The sequence below is a fragment of the Castanea sativa genome, chromosome 1 (genome assembly GCF_040712315.1).
Source record: "Castanea sativa cultivar Marrone di Chiusa Pesio chromosome 1, ASM4071231v1".
Lineage (NCBI taxonomy): Eukaryota > Viridiplantae > Streptophyta > Magnoliopsida > Fagales > Fagaceae > Castanea > Castanea sativa.
The window spans coordinates 15,680,600-15,701,521 of NC_134013.1; the positions used below are offsets into that span (position 1 = coordinate 15,680,600).

Sequence of the window (20,922 nt, forward strand, 5' to 3'; positions counted from 1 at the left end):
TCCCCAAAATTTAAAAGAGGCCATAATATCACCTGATGCTATATTTTGGAAAGAGACTGTAAATGATGAGATGGAATCTCTAATTTCTAATAAAACTTGGAAATTAGTAGATCTTCCACCGGGTTGTAAGACCATAGGTTGTAAATGGGTCCTTAGAAAAAAGTTGAAACCGGATGGATCAATAGATAAATTTAAAGCTAGACTTGTTGCAAAAGGCTTTAAACAAAAAGCTGATCTTGATTTCTTTGATACATTTTCTCCGGTAACAAGAATTACATCTATTAGATTGTTAATTGCTATTGCTGCAATTTTTTATTTGAAAATTCATCAAACGGATGTAAAAACTGCTTTTCTAAATAGGGACATAGAGGAAGAGATTTATATGGATCAACCCGAAGGCTTTGTAGAGCCTGGACAAGAAAGCAAGGTATGTAAGCTAACTAAATCCCTATATGGCTTAAAACAAGCACCTAAGCAGTGGCATGAAAAGTTTGATTCTTGCATGATTGAGAATGGTTATAAATCAAATGAATGTAATAAATGTATTTATTCTAAATCATGGAATAATTTACATGTTATTATTAGCTTCTATGTGGATGATATGTTGATTTTTGGCTCAAATATACATGTTATAAATGAGACAAAAAATATGCTTAAAAGCCATTTCGATATGAAAGATCTTGGTGAGGCTAATTTTATTTTGGGCATGAAAATTACAAAAGCATGTGATGGAATATATCTTGATCAATCACATTATGTTGATAAAATATTGAGAAAATATAATTTTCATGATCACAAAAGTGTAGCTACTCCTTTTGATACTAGTATTCATTTATTTCCTGTAAATAATGATGATGAGATTTTTAATCAAAAGGATTATGCTAGCATCATTGGTAGTTTGCGTTATGCTACTGATTGTACTAGACCTGACATTGCATATGCAGTAGGAGTGCTAAGCAGATTTACTAGCAAGCCTAGTAAAGATTATTGGCTAGCTATTGAGCGAGTCATGAGATATTTAATTAGTACCAAAAGTTATGGCTTGTTTTATAAAAAATACCCTGCTGTGATTGAAGGTTTTAGTGATGCCGATTGGAATACTTTGTCAGGTGATTTTCTCTCTACCACTGATTATATTTTTACCTTAGGTAGTGGTGCCATTTGTTGGAAATCTAAAAAGCAAACAATAATTGCTAATTCAACAATGGAAGCTGAATTAATAGCATTAGCTTCAGCTAGTGAAGAGGCAAATTGACTTAGAGATTTGTTATATGAAATTCCACTTTGAGAAAAACCAATTCCACCTATATTAATTCATTGTGATAGCACTACTGCAATTGGTAGAGTTAAAAATTGTTATTACAATAGTAAATCCAGACCTATAAGAAGAAAGCACAGTACCGTGCAATCTTATTTGAGTAGTGGCATCATAACTGTGGATTATATTAAATCTAATGATAATCTTGCAGATCCATTTACCAAGGCCTTGGCAAAAGATAGAGTCTGGAATACATCGAGGGGGATGGGACTAAAGTCCATAGAATCATGAGGCATGTATGAGGATACCCAACCCAAAGACTAGAGATCTTGAGAATTGGGTTCAATAAGAAAAACGAATCATACGATAGTCGTAAGAAATGCACAATTTTTTTTTAAATTATTTATTTTGTAAATAATTTTTTAATTGTTCATTCCTATGATGTAAGTGCATTTATCCTATAATGTGGAGAGGTTGAGTAAGAAACTCTTAATGAAATTTGTAGCTCGTATGAGTGGGGTGTCAGAATTACAGGAGCACCCTTGACAAAATTTCACCTATGTGAGTGTGGGGGTGGGACCGCTCCCTATGAGATTTGGACTTAATCTCAAATACACTCATGAAACCGGGATCAGCAAATGGCCGTAAAGTGCTAGCTATAAAAGCTCATGTCAACACCTGGGTTGTTATGTGTAAGTAGTGACGCTTAATTTCCCTAAAGCAGTCCTAGTTCAAGTCGAAGACCACTATGACTCTGGAGTTAAGATTGCTGTTTTACTAAGTGAAGGTTCAATGCAGAGCACACCTTCATGATGCATAGTGACCCATCTTTGCCTGGTAATCTCTCTTTAACTAAAAATTTAATATTAAAATGAGTGGGGGATTGTTGGAACATTTTAATATTAAATAATTAAAATGAATAAATTTTATAACATAAATGTAAAGATGTGGGAGTGAATGTGGAAGATGAGGAGTTAGTGAAAATGTTTAATCCCACATTGAAAAGGAAAGAGACTATTTTGTTCTTTTTAATTGTGGTGATTAATGGGCTAACATGAATTGTCTCAAATATTGGGCTAGATACGTGCGCAAGGGGGAGGTGAAGGGTGGAGGTGTCAAATTTGGAAATGAATCAACATCTTGGATCCTCCTACTTGACAACACATTCAAAGTAATTATCATATCCGTTGGTGAGTAAATGGCCCGAATTAATATTCCATTTTTATTATGGAAAATAATGAGCCATTAACCCACTTAATGGACTATCCGTTTGGGCCTTTTCATTATTCAGAAAACTCCTTATCTCACCATTAAATTGTGTAACTTTAGCCCATCAGAATAATATCCAACAATTAATCTTGTAACACCCACTATATCATAATAATGGACCTAATTAATCAGATTAATTTGGGTAGTAATTTCGTGAGGCCCATTGAGCCTATAAATAGACCCATTCAGACACAATCCAACTTATTGCAATATACACTAAAAAAATAGAGAGATTCTTGTCAAGGAAAGGTGTTCTTTCTGGTGGAGCTTTGGGCTTGAACACTTTGTGCAGAAGTTGTTCTAGCCATACGACACTTGTTGGGCTGTTGTATCCTGGGGGAGACAAGTCAGAGATGGTCTGCACCGGTTACACAGTTTAGCCAACCAAGGGCTTGAATCTCCTTAAAGAGAGCGAGTGCCGCGTCTCAGTCCAAATAGTGTTGTGTAATCTCTTTCTTTAAATTAATAAAAAATTCAGAAGTATTATTCATTTTCTCTTCGTGTTATTTCCATTATCATTGTGTTTGCACTAACAGAGTGTCATACAATAATACATTTTCTAGCAGATTGGAAATCATACAACGAAACATAAAAGAAAAAAGGAAGTCATCTCAAAATTAATTAACAAATGTCTGGCCAATCAGTAAATGGTTTTCAGGAGAAATGCACGCTTGACGGGACATTAACATGTCTGTTTCTAAACCACACTCCCTGACCCGCATCAATTTTCCCATGTCAATAATCTTCTTGCACATAAACCCCAAGATTGCGCTTTCATCTGCTCTCATGTTCCTCACAATGTCTCAGCTCCTCTTGCATCCCCGCCACATTCTTTATTTTCAGTGTCATATGGCAAGAAAAAAGTAATTAAGGGTCAATTGCTTTAAAAGTAAAAACGGGCCCAATTTATTTCCAAAATTTCTATGAGAAAACTTCAAGAATGAATTCACATAATGACAATTTCAAACTAACAACATTGACTCTAGATGCAATTTGACATCAGGAACTTCAGGATGTCTAAACCATGATCAGCATCTACTGTCACTACAACAAAAGTGGACTATAGTAACAAAATCTAGTGAGGAAAAAACATTTCGTCTCTAAATGACTACATTCAGTGAGGAAAAGAAGACTTTGTCACCAAATATTATAAAAATTTTAAAAAATTTGACGAAATCAATATTTCTTCCCTAAAGAGGTTCAAATTTGTGGCGGAATATATTTTTCATTACTATAGGTGATGAAAAAAAAGATGCCAAGCCTAGGGGTGTCTACGGTGATGGAAATATTTTGTCTCAAAAGGTTAGATCTAGGGTGACGAAATATTTGCATCATTAAAGACTTACTAGATGTACCTAATATTAAAATTTAAGTGTTTATAGTGACGAAATAATTTTTCATCACACAAATATAGGTGCACCTTGCCAAATTTTAGGCGTGTCTTGAATTTTTTTTTTTTAATACCCTTTTTTATCATTTTTTATTTATATAAAAAAACTAAATCCTTCACTTTCTCAGTCTCACGCCTCTTCAGCCTCCACTCTCATGCCCTTTAGCCTAGGTTTACTGTGTCTGTGGATTTTGGGGATTTTGATGGTGGGTTAGAGAAAAGCTTAGGTTTGATAGTGGGATTTTAGTTTTGATAATATGGGCTCCATGTGTTTGCATCTAAGAGCGTGGTGTGATTTTGATTGGTCATACAATAATCAGAAAGGTAGTTTTTGCCTTTGGTGACCCAAGTTGGTTGACTAAAAAACAATAGTTAACTTAATAAAAAATAGCAATGAACTCATAAGCTTGTGAAACAAAAGAATCTTAAAATGTAGATTTTAAAAGAATTTACAATGATTTTTGGTTGGTCAAAATTAAAGTTAAAAAGAGGGTCTTATCAGTGTTTAGTATTTCTTTAATCTTCTTTTAACATAAAGTACTTTCTGTTTATGTCTTTTACTTTTACTTGGCCTTAGCATTAACCTCTATTAAACAAAAAAATATTTACTGAAAGAAGTGAATTGTGCCTTGCAAGTTGAACAGAGACGTAGTTTTGCTTTATTGGTATAAACATGACCAACATGCAATTACAATAACCAAGAAAATGATATGCTATAGGTTATCAAAAAAAGAAAATGATATGCTATAATGATTTTTTTATAATATTCTTTGTTATCCTAAAAAGTAAACCCAGTCTATGCAAATGGGTAACCAGCTTATAAATCTTTTATTAATTCCCAATGGCTTAATTATAATTAGTCAATTGATTAAAGGTCAAAACATGAAACATGAAACATTGACTTAGGAAGGTCTACATGCTAGCCAGGTCCGCAAATGTAGGCACAAATGTAAGTTTACCTAAATTTTTAGCAGGGTGGAAACGTTTGTACTTATCCAAGGGAGGTAGAGTCACTTTAAGTAAAAACAACCTATCTAATTTACCCACTTATTTTCTATCTCTTTTTCTATGCCTGCTGCTGTGGCTAACCGGATTAAGAAACTTCAACGGAATTTTTTATTGGGTGTCATTGGTGATGAACTTAAATTTCATAAGGTTAAATGAGTTACTATTTGTTCCCTCATTTCCTCGAGTGGCTTAGGGATAAGGAAGGTAAGATTTTTAATGAAGCTTTGCTTGGGAAGTGGCTATAGAGATTTGGGATTGAGAAGGATGCCCTTTGGAGGCAAGTGATAGAGGTGAAATATGGATGTGTATGGGGGGAGGGTGGGGGGGGGGGGGTTGGTGTACCAAATCTGTTAATGGTCCATATGGTGTTGGTTTATGGAAAAATATCAGTCAGGGATGGCCTTCTTTTTCACGCCATATTCTTTATGATATTGGTGACGGGTCTAGGGTGAAATTTTGGCAAGACCGTTGGTGTAGTGAGACATCCTTTGCAGTCAATTATCCTGAGTTATTTAGATTTTGTAGGGATAAGGAGGCTAGTGTGGCTGCACTTATGAAGTACACCAATGGCGTCCTTGTTTGGGATGTCAGTTTCTTTAAGGGTGTGCATACCCGGGAATTAGAGGCTATGTTAGGCTTCTTGGATACCATATTTGGTTCTTCAATAAGGGGGTTTGGTGAGGATAAGATGTATTGGAAACCTAGTAGAGATAAGGGGTTTAAGGTTAATGATTATTATAGAATTTTAGTGGGCTATACTGACTTCTGTTTTCCTTGGAAAAACATTTGAAAACAAAAGATTCCTTCTTGAGTTGCTTTCTTTGTTTGGACTGTTGCTTTAGGGAAATGCTTGACAATTGACAATTTACAAAAAAGGAAGGTTTGGATATTGGATTGGTGTTACATGTGCAAGTGTAATGGTGAATCAGTTGACCATCTCTTCCTTAATTGTCCGGTTGCTATGGATCTGTGGATTATGGTTTTGAGTTTATTTGGAGTAAGTTGGGTTATGCCGCAATCTGTTTTGAGGCTCTTAGAGTGTTGGCAAGGCAGGTTTGGTCATCATCGAAATGGTTTTATTTGGTTAATTGTACCCCATTGCTTAATATGGTGTCTTTGGAGGGATAGAAATAGTAGGTGTTTGAGGATATTGATAGATCCATACCAGACCTCAAGTCATTTTTCTTTAGAACTTTATTGGATTGGTTGGTTGCTATGCAAAACCAATCATTCTCTTCTTATTTTGATTTCCTTGATTTTTGTAATTTTTGCATTTGAGTTGTTGACCCTTGTACGCTCCCTGTGTACTAGGGTGATCGTTTTTTTATATCAATAAAACTTATTACTTATATAAAAAAAAAAAAAAAGGCTTTCCCATATGTCATTTGAAATGTGTCTAGGATTTAAAGGGGCAATCTTGTTACCCTTTTATTGTGATAGCATAGCTTAAATTGAAAACACTTACGTGGATTAAATTGGTCTCATCCTTGCAAACTCTATAGTGTGAATAAGATTTTCTTCAACTGGATTATTTTGGTGTATATTCTAGGATGCACATTGCTTCAAAACTGTTTCATTTCAGTGTATATTCCCCAGACATGATAGATGGCTACCAATATTAAATCTTAGGCATATATGAAGAATTAGCTAGGGAAATCTACTTTTTCATGGTTATGTGCTTGGCCTAAATGACTATTAGACAGTTCTACTAGGCCTTGTTTAGGCAACTTTTGAAATATTTGTTTGAGTTTTATGAAAAAGCTTGAAGAATTTTCTAGAAGGTTAAATATCATAACCAGGTAGTATTTTACTATTTTATACATTCATAACCACCAAGACGAAATTGAATGTAATATCTATGAGTTTCAATTTATATTTCTAACATGAAATGAGTTCTCGATGAAGATGATATGAGGTAGTCCCTAATAATTTTTTTCTTGGACTTTTCTAGTTTTCCATGAAAAGTACCTTCACATATACTGCTACTTATTCTTTTTATGCTCTATGATTAGGAAGTTCTATTTTTGTTATGCATTGATGACTTTGGTGATATTTTAGTGTACTAGTGCACTAAAGCACAAAGACAAAGGCAGGTGGATTAAGACGAAAGCTTGTGCATCTGACTTTAGTATATAGTAAATACTCCATATTGAATATTTGTATACTTCTTAATGAAATTAATGATGCTTGATATTTTGGAGGATGGCTGAATTGGAGCAAGTGGGTGGCTTGCACAGTATTTTATGGCGGTTGTTAAGTTGATATTGGGAGTATTGATTGTTTTGCAGATGTTTTTCTTGAGTATTGAAGTATATTTAAAGTATTAACTAATTTTTAAACTTTCGATTCATTTTGAACTAAAAATAAAATATTTTAAGTATGAAATAGTAAATCATGATATAATGTCACTCCAAAGGAGATTGGAGGTTTAGATGTTAGAAAACATTATGCTTGACATTTTATTATCTTGATGACTTGACATTCACCTTGCATGCATGTGTGATAAGGTATATTCAATTATTTTTGGTTTGCATTTGTTCGTGTATATTATTATTTGATGTTCTATTTTGTGTTTCATATTTGGAAAGAATTTCTAATGAATAGAGATTGTATTTTATGTTAATCTGTAGTTGCAAAAAAATGACCAGATAGATGATCTTAAGGATGCAAACAAAAAGGCAAGAGGAAAAGCTAGACTCACAAAATAATCAAATAGCTAGTATCATACAGTTTTTGAGGAGCAATAGTTTCACTAACACTTTTGGGGGTGTAGGGAGCTCATCTACTAGCTAAAAGAAACCTTGGTTAGTGATTGATATTTTCCACTTTTAGAATCAGGAAAATAGTCTCTTATGTTGGTTATTTGTGCCTACTTAGTGCTTCATATTATCCATAGTAATATCTTATTAGGAAATCCAATCTGTAGGGTCACAAATATTACTTTGGGTAATATGAAGCACTAAGTGTATCATGATTAGTTTTGAATTTGTAAAAATATGCTAAACCATTTTAATAAGTTTTATTGATCTTTCAAAATTTATAATTACTGATTTGGTCCAACATGGGTTCTTGTAGGGAATAGTTGGTAAAAAGGGTTGTCATGCAGGTACAGAGACATGAGAAAAATGTAAGTTTCATCTTGTGTTTTATGCTACAATTTTCTCAAACAGATTAGCATGATAATGTTAGAGTATGAATTGGTGCATCAAATTGTTGGAGCATGACTAAAATCTTTTAGGGTATCAATGTGGTAGTTACGCCAATTCTAAACTTTGGTATACATATTGGGTCCATTTGTTTATATAAGCATCATATATAGATCTTACAACGTGGCTTTTGGTGAGAAACTTGTTGGTTCAATATAACATATACAGACTTAGGCACGCCAATCGGACTCACGGGTAGAGAACTAGGTGTAAGTGTGCATTACACAATATTTGAAAATATATATTTGCTTTATAAGTTTTTTTGACTTATATGCAAGGGTGTTAGTACTTTTAACGTATTGCTAAAAATGTATCTTATATTATTAACATAATTAATGTTTGTGCTATTGATGTATTTTCATTATATTTGTGCAGATATAGGATTGGTGGCAAGAATACACCTTTTTGTGGCACTACTTGAACCCTTTTTTTTGTTTTTGTAGTGTATAGGAGACATATCTCATTTATACATATTGTTGTAATTATTTTGTAAACAACTTACTTTAATGGGTTTATTAGTATAACGCTTTGTTATTTACTTTTTTTAGATTGTATGGATGATTTGTTTCTGAATGTGGTTGGAAAAGATTGTATGAATGAGTTCTTTATGATTGTGATTGGAAATAAACATGTTAATGTGTAATGTAATTGCTAGAAAGAACAGGTTCATGTAATTGGTGGCAAAATGTTTTGTCACTAACATGTTGAACTCTTGAGTATACACAAAAATTGGTCGCCAAATCCATTAAAATTGGAAAAAAAAATGCAATTAGTGATGAAATATTTTGTCACAAAATATGGTGAAATAAAAAGAAATTAAAATTAAAAATAGTTTGTGACGAATTTATTTCATCTCTAAACATAATGTTTAGTGATGAAAATATTAGGTGACGAAAATTTGTTCATCACCTATAATTTTTTATTTTAAGAAATTAAAACAATTTAGTGGCGAAAATTTTCGTCATCACGACTTTTTGTGACTGAGATTACGTGACGAATTATGTTTCATCACTATATGTTGTAGGTAACGAAATAAGGGTATTTAGTGATGAAATGCACTCGTCACCATAGGTCTTCTTTGTTGTAGTGTTGGTAAACCCTGTATTTCCATGAAATTCTTCCTTAGTGATCCCTAATTGTGATAAATATTTTTAATTTGTAGAGAGCAAATAAGGACAGAGTTCAGAGAATTGATGTGCAGCGTGGGACTACTAACAATTGTTTGTTAGAGTAGTTAAAATATTGGTGTTGGGTATTAGGTTTTTTATGACCACAAAAAATGTACTTCAATCATTTGAAACTAGACATGTGGCATATCTTATGCGTGTGCTCAGAGGTTTTTCATATTTTTGATTTAATGTCAAAATTTTGCATCCATCCCAAACTTGCACATTTACGAGTTTGTCCAATAATATTATGTATTTACAAATTACCAATATGACTAGGAGTGTAATGAGGCTAACACCAAATAAATAAACACTAAAATAACATTGAAATCTTATGTTTATGTGTGGATGTGTTCAATTCTTTTGAATGATTGGAAAATTTTGACATTAAACCATAAAAAGAAAAAACTTTTAAGCACGTACACAAGCATCATGTGCAATGAGGTTAGTTTTTGTTGTTTAAAGAGATGTTTTCTAGCCAAACTATCTAATCCAAAAAAGGCAAGCGATCATAGAAAAATTGAAAACCTCATTTGCAACTTCAAATTTTGCCATCACTTAGTATACCACCCTATCATTTGAATTTGTTTTTACTTATATATAAATATATATATATATATAGATATATATATATATATATATATATATATAGAGAGAGAGAGAGAGAGAGAGAGAGAGAGAGAGAGAGGCAAACAATAGTTCCATTGGAAAATGAATGTAACTGCACACTTATTATTGATAAACACAGCTTATTAGGTTAATCATCATTCTCATTCTGCTCTAACGATCTTCCCATAGTTTCATGAGTGAAAAAAAATGTAATCGCCATCCCCAACAAACAAACTCCAGCAAGTATTATCAATAAGACAGTCATTCCAAGTGCTTTTTTCCCATCTGAAACCCAGACAAATCCTACCGAACCAATAATTGCCCCTACCTTTCCAATAGCACCAGAAATGCCATGACAAGTTGATCTAAATCTTGCTGGAAAAAGCTCTGCTGGTACTATAAAAGTGGTTGTGTTCGGTCCAAAATTTGCAAAGAAAAAGGTGAGGCCATAAAGGACTAAAAATATTGTTTTACTTTTAAGGTTATTTGATTTGTCATCCCAATATTTGTTATAGGTTATCCCAAGTACTAAGAAAACCAATGCCATCAAGGAAAAACCCATCATTTGGATTTTGACTCTTCCAATCTTGTCAATGAAATAAACACTGAAAAAATAGCCTGGAATTGTAGAACAAAGTGCGATAATTGCTTGGAGTTTTGCAGCTTCAAAAACATCTTGATAGACATTCTTGCCTCCATTCTCTGCAAGATATATACGAGACTGGAAGAAATTGCTGCTGTAAAAAACAATATCAACAAGGAACCATGTGAAGGAGCAAGAGAATAAATCACGGCCATGGAGACGAAAAAATTGCTTGGAGAGGAGGGGATAAGGTGGTGGAGAAGGTGTTAATAGCCTATCTTCCACAATTTCACTCATTGGAACTTCCATCACCCTCTCCATATCCATAACCGCTTGGACAATATTTTGTTCCACCAAAGCTGTATATCTGGGTGAAAAAAACAATGCACAAGTACAAAGAGAAAAATTATCATCCATTGATTAAGAACAAAGGTTAATAGATCAATTTGAAAGTGTCGTTGACCCCCAATCTCCATGTCAATGTTTTCCTTCTTCCATTTTGAATTAGGACTTTCTATTTCTGTAAAATATTTATGCAAGTGACAACATAGGATGGTTTTAAAGAGCAAGTTAGCTTAGTGATTAGTAATTTAGTATTACATTAGTTTATAAACTTTACAGCCACAAATGGTGAAATAGTACTGTAACCACAAATTATTTTATAATATTTTAAATAAGATGAGGGTGTAATTTGTAAAAAATATTATAATATATATGTCTTGTAACTCTTAACTTTTTCCAAACTTTATAGTAAAATTTATAATACATCTAAAATCACTCAAATATAAAATTTACTATTTACCTGGGAGTTTCGGGCATCTTCATTCGCCAGTAAATGTTAACCCAGCCGGAATTGCACCAAGCATCAGTATCAACCTCCATGCAATATCTGCCTCCTTAGGCGTCGGATCTTTTGGCGCTCCATTAGCCGCACGGTTAAATATTGCACAAACGACCATCGTGACCACCGAAGCAACCAAGATCCCAAAGCCCTGCATGGAAAACACAGCAGCTATAAAAGAACCACGTGTCCTCTTGTTAGCATACTCCGACATAATTGTAGCCGACAAGGGATAGTCCCCACCAACCCCGAAGCCCAGAATGAACCTGAACAACCCCAAACTCACTAGAACACAGCTCCTTGTGGTGCATATAGAGAACCCACATCCAATGGAACTCAGCACCATGATCATCAATGCCATCCCGTACACGCGGCGCCTACCAACTAGATCACCGAGCCTACCAAACACAAGTTGACCAATCACTGTACCCAGAAGAGCAATGGCCACCATGATGGACACAACCACATGTGGGGTCACATACTCATGCTTCTCATAAAAGATTCGTCCGATGAACATCATAATCAAAGGGATGCTGAAGAGGTCATAGGCATCAGTGAAGAGGCCCATGCCCGTTATGATGATGGCCTTGAAATGGTAAAACTGAGTTCTTGCAATGTCAAGGGCGGAAAGAACTCTTAACGCCATTCTTATTTCTTGCAAAATTGAAAAGCTTACCTTCTATCTCTTTTGGTTTTATAACAAAACTCAGACAGTGGCGGTTCCAGGAATTTTTCCCAGAGTGTTCCTTAATAAGTATAAATTACACGATCTAATAAAAAGAAAATTTTATATATTGACAACAACAATCAAAAAACATGTAAATACATAAAATTTACAATTGCCTTCTACGATTTTTCATATTTTGAAATCGTTGCATGATAGTCTCGTTATCAATGCTACAAGCTATATCTTTTTCAATATATACAACCAAGCAATCATTCATCCACTGATCTCCCATTCGATTGCGCAGTTCATTCTTTATATATTTCATTGCTGAAAAACTTCTTTCTACTGTTGCAGTAGCAACAGGAAGGGTCAAAGCTAACTTCATAAGCAAATAGACTAATGGATAAGTCTCATGCTTCCTCGTGCTCACTAACTTTTCAGCAAGTTCACTAACTCCTTGAAGCTCTAAAAACAAGTCATTGTTGCGCATATCAAAAATGAAATTCGAAGCCGAGAGTCAAGTGCCAAGATATCCGTCCCGGGAAAATCATATGGATAGAACTTTGCTAGATGTATTAACTTTTCCTTATCAAAAGCCACAAATGAATTACTTGGATTCAAGCAAGCCATACAAATTAGCAAATCAGTATTCACCTCTGAAAAACGATTGTTTAGCTCTTGAAGTTGCATATCTATGACTGTGTAGAATAGCTCAACACGATAATGATGTAAATTTGTATTTTGTTGGGTGTTGCGTCGCGGCCTCCCACTAACTACAAATATTTCATCCATGTTCAAGATAGGAATTTCATGTGTGGCACAAAATGAAGACACTTCAATCAATAAAGATGTCCATTCATCATCTCTCATCACTTGCAATCGTTGCTTAGACACTTTAACAAGATTCATAGCATTTACTATATCTTGATTTTTTTTTTGCAATGCTATTGACAACTCATTTGTAATCCCTAAAATGTTTTTCATCAAGTGTAGAGCAAAAACAAATTCAAAAGATAGAATTGACCTCATAATAGATCGAGCTTCAACTTTTTGGTCGGAGAGCCCATCTTCTTCAATGATCTCAAGTACATCAACAACAGCAGAGAACATCAAAATCAAGTTGAGAATAGTCCCATAATATGATCCCCAACGTGTATCACCAGGACGTTTAAGATTTGTCTCTTGATTCAAACCTTGTCCACTTCTTCGTACACCATTCTCTAAATCTTCTTTAATTTTGGCAAATTGAGCATCTCGAAGAGCATCTCGTCTCTTACAAGAGCCTCCAACAACAGTTACTAAATTACTAACCACATAAAAAAAATCAGCAATGTTAATGTGATTTTTAGCAACGGCAACAAGTGTCAATTAAAGTTGATGAGCAAAACAATGGACATAAAATGCTGACTTATTCTCTTTCAAAATTAAAGTTTTGAGCCCATTGATATCACCTTGCATATTACTAGCTCCGTCATAACCTTGCCCACGTAGTCTCGATAAACTCAAATTATGTTCACAAAGTAAACCTTCAATAGCACATTTGAGTGACAAAGCGGTGGTACTTGCTACATGTACAATACCAAGGAACCGCTCTATAATAATTCATTGTTTGTTCACATAACGAAGAACGAGTGCCATTTGTTCTTTCACTGAGATATCACGTGACTCATCAACTAATATTGAAAAGAACCCATTGCCAAGATCCTCGATGATGGCTTTAGATGTTTCACGTGCAATTGCATTCACCATGTCTTTTTGAATATCATGATGGGTAAGCTTGCAATTTTTCGAAGTATTTTGCATCACTTCATTGATAGATTCATTGTGATCCCCCAAAAATTGTAGAAGCTCAAGGAAATTTCCTTTATCACTTGAATCTTGAGATTCATCATGACCACGAAAAGCTAATCCTCGGAATAAAAGGAATCTTACGCAATCAACTATTGCGTTTAATTGAATCCAATAATTAGCTTTATCTTGATTTGATTGCTTAACCAAGACACTTTGAATGTGTTGCTTTTCCTTCTGTAAATCTTCACTCTTCTTGACAGCTTGGTTATGAGCACTATTAACTCCTCCAACATGGGAATCTAACTTCCCAACCTGATTCCAAAGTCTGAATCCCTTCGTTACAAAAGTGTCACCTCCTCCTTGCTTACCAACATCTTTCCCAAATAAGTAGCAATAAAAACAAAATGCTGCATCTTTGGCTATACTATATTCCAACCAATTTCTATTTTCATACCATTCGACTCTAAATCGACGGGGCTTTCTAGAAAAATATGATACCAGGTAATCATGAGGAGGTCGACAAGGGCCTTTTCCTAAATAATATCTTCTTATTTCATCATGATTATTAGGATGATAAGATGATATCTTTTGTCGTAGCCCAGGATCTGAAGGAAGATTTTCTAAGTTAAAGTCAACACGACTTCGCTTAGAAGATGGAGATGAATCTTGCACAGGAGATGAATCTTGGGTACGCGGTTTTTTTATCAAGTATTTGTCCATAATTCTAGCAAAAGAATAAAAAATAAATTATAAGTTTATTTGAAATATCAATAAATTATTAATTATTATTTAGCTGTTTCATTAATTTGTTTGTCTTTTATAAATTATAATTTGTTATATTATTGTTTCATTAATTATAAGATTATTAATTGTTTTTTAGTCTAACATAATTTAATTTTTTTTGTCTTTTATAATGTATTGATTAATTAAATTATTAATGCTAAAAGACAATCAGAAAATTTCACAAAATCTAGCTACCAATCAGAAAATTTCACAATCACAATTTTATAAATCACAATAACGCTAAAAGACAATTAATGTCTTTGAGTTGAGTCCAATATCAATACACACCAATAGTCCAATACGGCAACACCAACACCAACACCAACACATTTCAATTTACACATCAATCAACGGATAAGATTCAATCATAAGATAAAGCCAAAAGCAAAATGTCAAATTTAAAAAGTAAAAAAAAAATAAAAAAGTTAAAGTGTTACTGAGTGCTTCAAGCACTCAGTAACACTTTAACTTAAAAAAAAAAGAAAAAAAGAAGCAAAACTGAGTGCTGCTGGAATCAGCAGCCAATCACGGATCACCAGTTGGTCCAGTTCCACAACGAGACAAAGTGACAAACAGACAGACAAAATGACAAACAATTGAAACAAACAAAGTCATAAATTTAATAATGACTAAAGACAGAGAGAGTCATAAATAAAGATTAAAGGCATTTCATTCATTTATTCCTATTTCATTTCAGATTTGAGACTTGAGAGAGTATAGAGAGAGTGAGAGACCGAGAGGCGAGAGAGAGACAGAGAGTCAGAGAGAAAAAGAGAGAGAAATACCTGGGATGGCGACGGCGACGGCGACGGCGATGGCGATGGCGACGGCGACGGCGACGATGAGCGCGGCGACGATGAGCGCTGCGACTGGATGTTGCGGAGTTGCGGACCGATCTCCTTCTCCGATGCGACGAGGCCGATCTCCGATGAGCGACTGGAGCTGGACTGATCCGGCGATCTCCGATGTCCGATGAGCGGCTAGAACCGTGGACGGTGGATCGATCTAGCTTCGAAGGGGAGCGCCGTTGCTCACTTGCTCTGTTTCTCCTTTTTTAGGTTTGTTTAGCTTTACTAATTTTTTTAATTTTTTTGAGAAGAGCTTTAGTGATGATGTGCGAACTACGAAACGATTTGAGGTTTCTGATGGGTCTGTAATTTTTTTTTTTTTTTTGGTTGAGAAACCGTGGGTTTGCTTCCTCTGTCTCTGTTGGGCTTGCCGTGGGCAGTGGGCTTGATGTTGGGCTTGCTGTGATCTGTTCGCTTTCTTTTCTCTTACATTTTGCTGTGATCTGTCTCTGTTGGGCTTGCTGTGATCCGTTTGCAGTTTGCTCTTACATTTTTTTTTTCTCTGTTACAAAATTTTTTTTTTTTTTTTTTTCAGATTTTAGTTGAATTTTTTTTTTTGGGTTTTTTTTTTGGCTTGGAAGTAGAACAAATATATTTTTTTTTAATGTGAGGGTGTGCCTAATTTTAATTGAGGGTGTTCCTATTTTATTTTTTAAGGGTAAAAAAAAAAAAAATTTATATATATAAATTTCAAGTCAGGGTGTTCCTGGGAACACCCTGACCATAACGTGGCGCCGCCACTGGACTCAGAAAGTGAACGGGCATTGATTTTTTTTTTTTTTTTTTTTTTCTGTGTCGTTGTAAACATTGTGGTACGAAGTACCAAGTAGTTTCCTTGAAGCTGTTGGGTTATGTTTTTTATTTTTTATTTTTGATAACAGGTTAATGGGTATTATGCTGTTACTTATTTAAAAGAAGGTATTTCATCAAGATGGGGATCGAATTCAAACCTACCGCAAGCATATTGGGCAAATACCAAGTTGCGTTTTAAAAGATAATTTAAAACGTTTGGTAGAGTATAATATTAAAAATCTTATATTGTTAGCACAATGTAAAAAAATAATTTCTTTTCAAAAACCCTAAATTAGAAAAGATGAACCAATTTAATGGAATTCATGAATGCATAGTTCAAAGATGAGACAAGGTTGTTCTCCGCTTCCATTTGGCATACATATATTTTGGGGTCTTTGCAACTTGCAAGTATTAATATACCACACATCCATATCTAAAAATAGTCCCCCCCTTCCCTAAAAAAAAATTCGAATGATGTCGATTTTTTAAAAATGAAATCTGTATATATATGCTTATTGTAAAAGTCAACACGTTATCTGAGGCCAACTAACTTCCACGAAAGACTTTTTATTTCCTTACAAATATAAAAATATAGAAAAGTTTGTATCAACTAGTGTAGTAAACATCCTAGTATTTCAAAGTTATATATAGTATAGTTAACAAAATTTAACATAAATAAATTTTTATAATATGTATAAATAAAAATTATTATCCAAGGAATTATTTTAAGATAAGATCCAGATTGGCAAACTCAAGCAAGTGAAGAGTATATATGGGGGTAAACAATACAAAGCCAATTTTTGAAGAACATACTGAAAAGGTTGAAAAAAAAAATCAATTCTACCATCATAAGGTCAAAAATTTTACGAAGATAATTTGCTTAAAATTATTTTGAAGTCAAAGAGGAAAATGTGGATGTTCTTGAGAAAATTGATAGAAATTATAGTGAAGTAAGAGATCACGAGGCAAAAAATTTAGAGAAAAATTGTCAAAAATCTTGATGAAAACAAATTAGGTGACTAAATCTTAAGCTTTTATTATTTTAGTGAGAGGTCACATACCAAAGTTTATTGATTTACTTTATTGGGGTTGAAAGATTTAATTTGATCATGACTCTTATTTAGTGAATCTTATGAATTATATGAAGATCAAGAAAAAAAGAATTTGAACAAAGTTTAGCTACAAAATTTGTTATGTAGCCTTAAACTATAACTTTACTTAATATCTTTTCATTGAAGGTGAATTTTGATAAATTTACCATTGAATTATATCTTCTTCTTATGTCTTTCATGTTTACAAAATTTCTAAAAAATTAAAAATTAATAGCTATATCATCAATAAATTGTTTAAATTATAAGATTTTGGAATTTAAAATTATGTATAAAATGGAAACTTATAGATCATATAATAAATAATATCAGATTGACACAAAATTTTACATGTGTATTAAGAGTGTAAAGAACATGCAATTTAACGCTTAGATTTTTAAAATACGTAAAAATGTTTATTTTATTAAGTAATGTTGTGACCTTACGCTATAACTAATTTTGTAGCTAAATTTTGTTCAAAGAATTTTAAGTTGCTCAATTGATGACTTACAAGTTTGGGAAGAAAACAAAAGTGTTGAAATATTCATATTATTTATGCCAAAGAATATTAACTTATGGGGTTTTCCTTTTTGTTTTTCTAATTTTGGTTTGTAAGTGGAAAGGCAAAGCCTTTGAAGTAAGCCAAATCTGAAAAGAAAGAGCAGGACGATGCATAGTTTTCAATTCATTGAAATTTCTTTAAATTTTTGTTTTCAAAGTTTATAATTTTAATGGTTTAATTTGATTCTTTGGTATCTATCTTGGGTGGAAAAGGTTCATATTTGTTTAAATAGAAGGATTTTAGGTTGGTTTTGATCTGTAATTTTTCGCTGCCATATTTTTTAAGAAAATATAATTTAATAATTTGTTTTTTTACTGAAAAACATAAAGGAAGGAAATAATAAAATAAAACAAAACTGAGAGGAAGTATGATTTTCAGCCTGTGCGAAGGAACAGCAGAGAATGAATGGAGCATACTGCTTGGAAGCTTGACACTGCAGATGAGGATGAGGTTGTTTCATGGGTCATGAAGTGCCAACACGAGCTGGGATGCACGGACGCGGCACCGGAGGTGCCGCACCCGCGTCCGACGCGGCGGGACTCGCCGACGCGCGAGGGACGCCGCTGCTCGCGCGTCGGTGCGGCGTCCGGCCGAGTCGGCCACGTGGCATCTTCTTTTTCCCGCCGACTCGCGCTGACGCGGCTTGAATCGCGCCGACGCGGCGCCGATTCGAGCAGATTCGGGCCGATTCGGCCGGAATCGGGCTGTTTCGGCCGTATCGGTCCGTATCGGCCGGCGACCGAAACGGCCGAAACATGCCCGAAACGGCCGAAACAGCCTCGAAACGGCAACAGAAATTGGCTCTAAATGAGACCCAAAAACCCTAAATCTATCATTCCTTAATTTTATTTTGAATATTTGTTGCTTCTTTTGTGTTTTCTTTTTGGTTTTGTGTTGTGTTTTGTGTTTCTTGCTTTTTTCTTTCTTTGTTTTGTGAATCAAGGCATAGTAAATTAGTAATATGTTTTTTAAGAATATTTTAATAGTAAAAATATATAGAAAATATAAATAAAAATATTTTTAATAATTTTTTAATTGCCGAGTCCCGCCGCACCCGCACCCACTTTTTTCAAAAATTGCCGAGTCCCGCACCCGTACCCACACCCGTACCTGTACCCGCACCTGCACCTGTGCTTCATAGAACACGAGTCTCCTGCAGGCTTATATGGATCCGTAGTTCTCTTACTTCAACAAATTATATATGCATTCATGTTGCATTCTGTTCGACATTCATTATCTGATGGTTATACATTGTCATTTTTCAGATGGTTATACTTCAATAAGTCCAACTAACTGATGATTAACATTACATGATTTTTAAAGAATGTTAATTAAAATCATTCAATAAGTTCAATTAAAAGGGAAAGAAAAACAATAATACAAATGCCGATGATTATAATTTATAATTACATGCACATGATGATACACTTAAGTTTTGCAGGTGGGTTTGGCTGCAATATAGGGCATGAGGTTTCAATAGTTAGAAAGTTACATTTAATGATGGTTGATAGGACTAAAATGCAGTTCACATATTTACAACTTTTTTTCTTTAACCATTTTCTTATGGTTCAAACTATCACAAAAAAAATTTGTTTCTAATTTTTTTATACTTAGAAAGAAATTTGGGTTGATAAGAATCATGGAAAAGGAAACAAAATTTCTAATAATCATGAATACATTGTTGTGGAATTTTTTTTTTCAAGCAAGCATATGGTATCATTAGTGACCTACTTTATTTTTTGGCTTCTTTGGAATTTTGAGATTAGTAAACAATTTTATTTGTCAAATTCAAATAATTTGTAGTTTCTTCTTATCTTTGTAGGTTGCCCTTAAATCTTTATTTTTGTGGTTCCATCTACCAGACCCGTATGGCACAGCAATTCTCAGAACTCTGCCCCTTGTTTCAAAACTTGAATACGAGTCTCGTACAATAATACATTTTCTAGCAGGTTGGAAATCACACAACCTTACATAAAAGAAAAAACAAAGACATTTCAAAATTAATTAAAAGATGTTTGGCCAATCAGTAAATGGTTTTCAAGAGAAATGCATGCTTGAACGGACATTAATTAACATGTCTATTTCTAAACCACACTCCTTGACCCACATTAATTTTCCCATGTCAATAATATGCTTGCACATAAACCCCAAGACTGCGCTTTCATCTGCTCTCATGTTCCTCACAATGTCTTCAACTCCTCTTACGTCCCTGCCACATTCTTTATTTTCACTGTCATGGCATGAAAATAGAAATTAAGGGACAATTTCTTTAAAAGTAAAAAGGACCCAATTTCCTTCCAAAATTCCTCTGAGAAAATTTTAGGAATGAATTCACATAATGACAGTTCTAAACTAATAACATTGACTCTAGATTCAATTTGACATCAGGAACTTCAGAATGTCCGAACCATGATCAGCATCTACCGTCCAGTTGGTAAACCATGTATTTCCATGAAATTCTTCCTTAATGATCCTTAATTGTGATAATTATTTTTAATTTGCAGAGAGCAAACAGGGACAGTTCAGAGAATTGCTGTGCTATTGACAAACAACAGAGAATTGCTATGCTATTGACAATTGTTTGTTAGAGTTTCAAAATATTGGTGTTGGGTATTAGGGTTTTTATGACCAAAAAAAAAATCTACTTCAATAATTTGAAACTAGACATGTGGCATGCCCTATGCACGTGCTTGGAGGCTTTACATTTTTTTGGTTTAATGTCAAAATTTTGCATTCATCCCAATTTGACATTTACAAGTTTGTCCAATAATATTATATACTTGCAAATTACCGATATAAATAGGAGTATAACGAGGCTAGCACCAAATAAATGAACATTGAAATAGTATTGAAATCATTTGTTTATGTGTGGATGTGTTCAATTCTTTTGGATGATTGGAAAAATTTGACATTAAACCAAAAAAAAAAAAAGAACTTTGAGCACGTACGCGAGCAACATGTGCAATAAAGCTAGTTTTTGTTTTTGTTTTTGAAGAGTAGTTTTCTTGCCGAAACATCTCTTCCAAAAGAGAAAGAGGGCAAACAATCATAGAAAAATCGA

General features: G+C 33.8%; 1 protein-coding gene and 1 pseudogene across 1 annotated transcript; both read right to left on the bottom strand.

The window, feature by feature from the left end:
* Nucleotides 1-10,054: 10,054 nt before the first annotated feature.
* On the bottom strand, nucleotides 10,055-11,976 carry LOC142622733 (putative inorganic phosphate transporter 1-8; annotated as a pseudogene).
* Nucleotides 11,977-13,599: 1,623 nt separating this feature from the next.
* LOC142619366 (uncharacterized) lies at nucleotides 13,600-14,508 on the bottom strand. Its single transcript, XM_075792484.1, has one exon. It carries the CDS (start codon nucleotides 14,506-14,508, stop codon nucleotides 13,600-13,602), a length of 909 nt encoding a protein of 302 aa, XP_075648599.1.
* Between the last annotated feature and the right edge of the window lie 6,414 nt (nucleotides 14,509-20,922).

Coding starts and splice junctions, on each gene's coding strand:
- LOC142619366 (XM_075792484.1), bottom strand. CDS start 14,508: ATGGACAAATACTTGATAAAAAAACCGCGTACCCAAGATTCATCTCCT.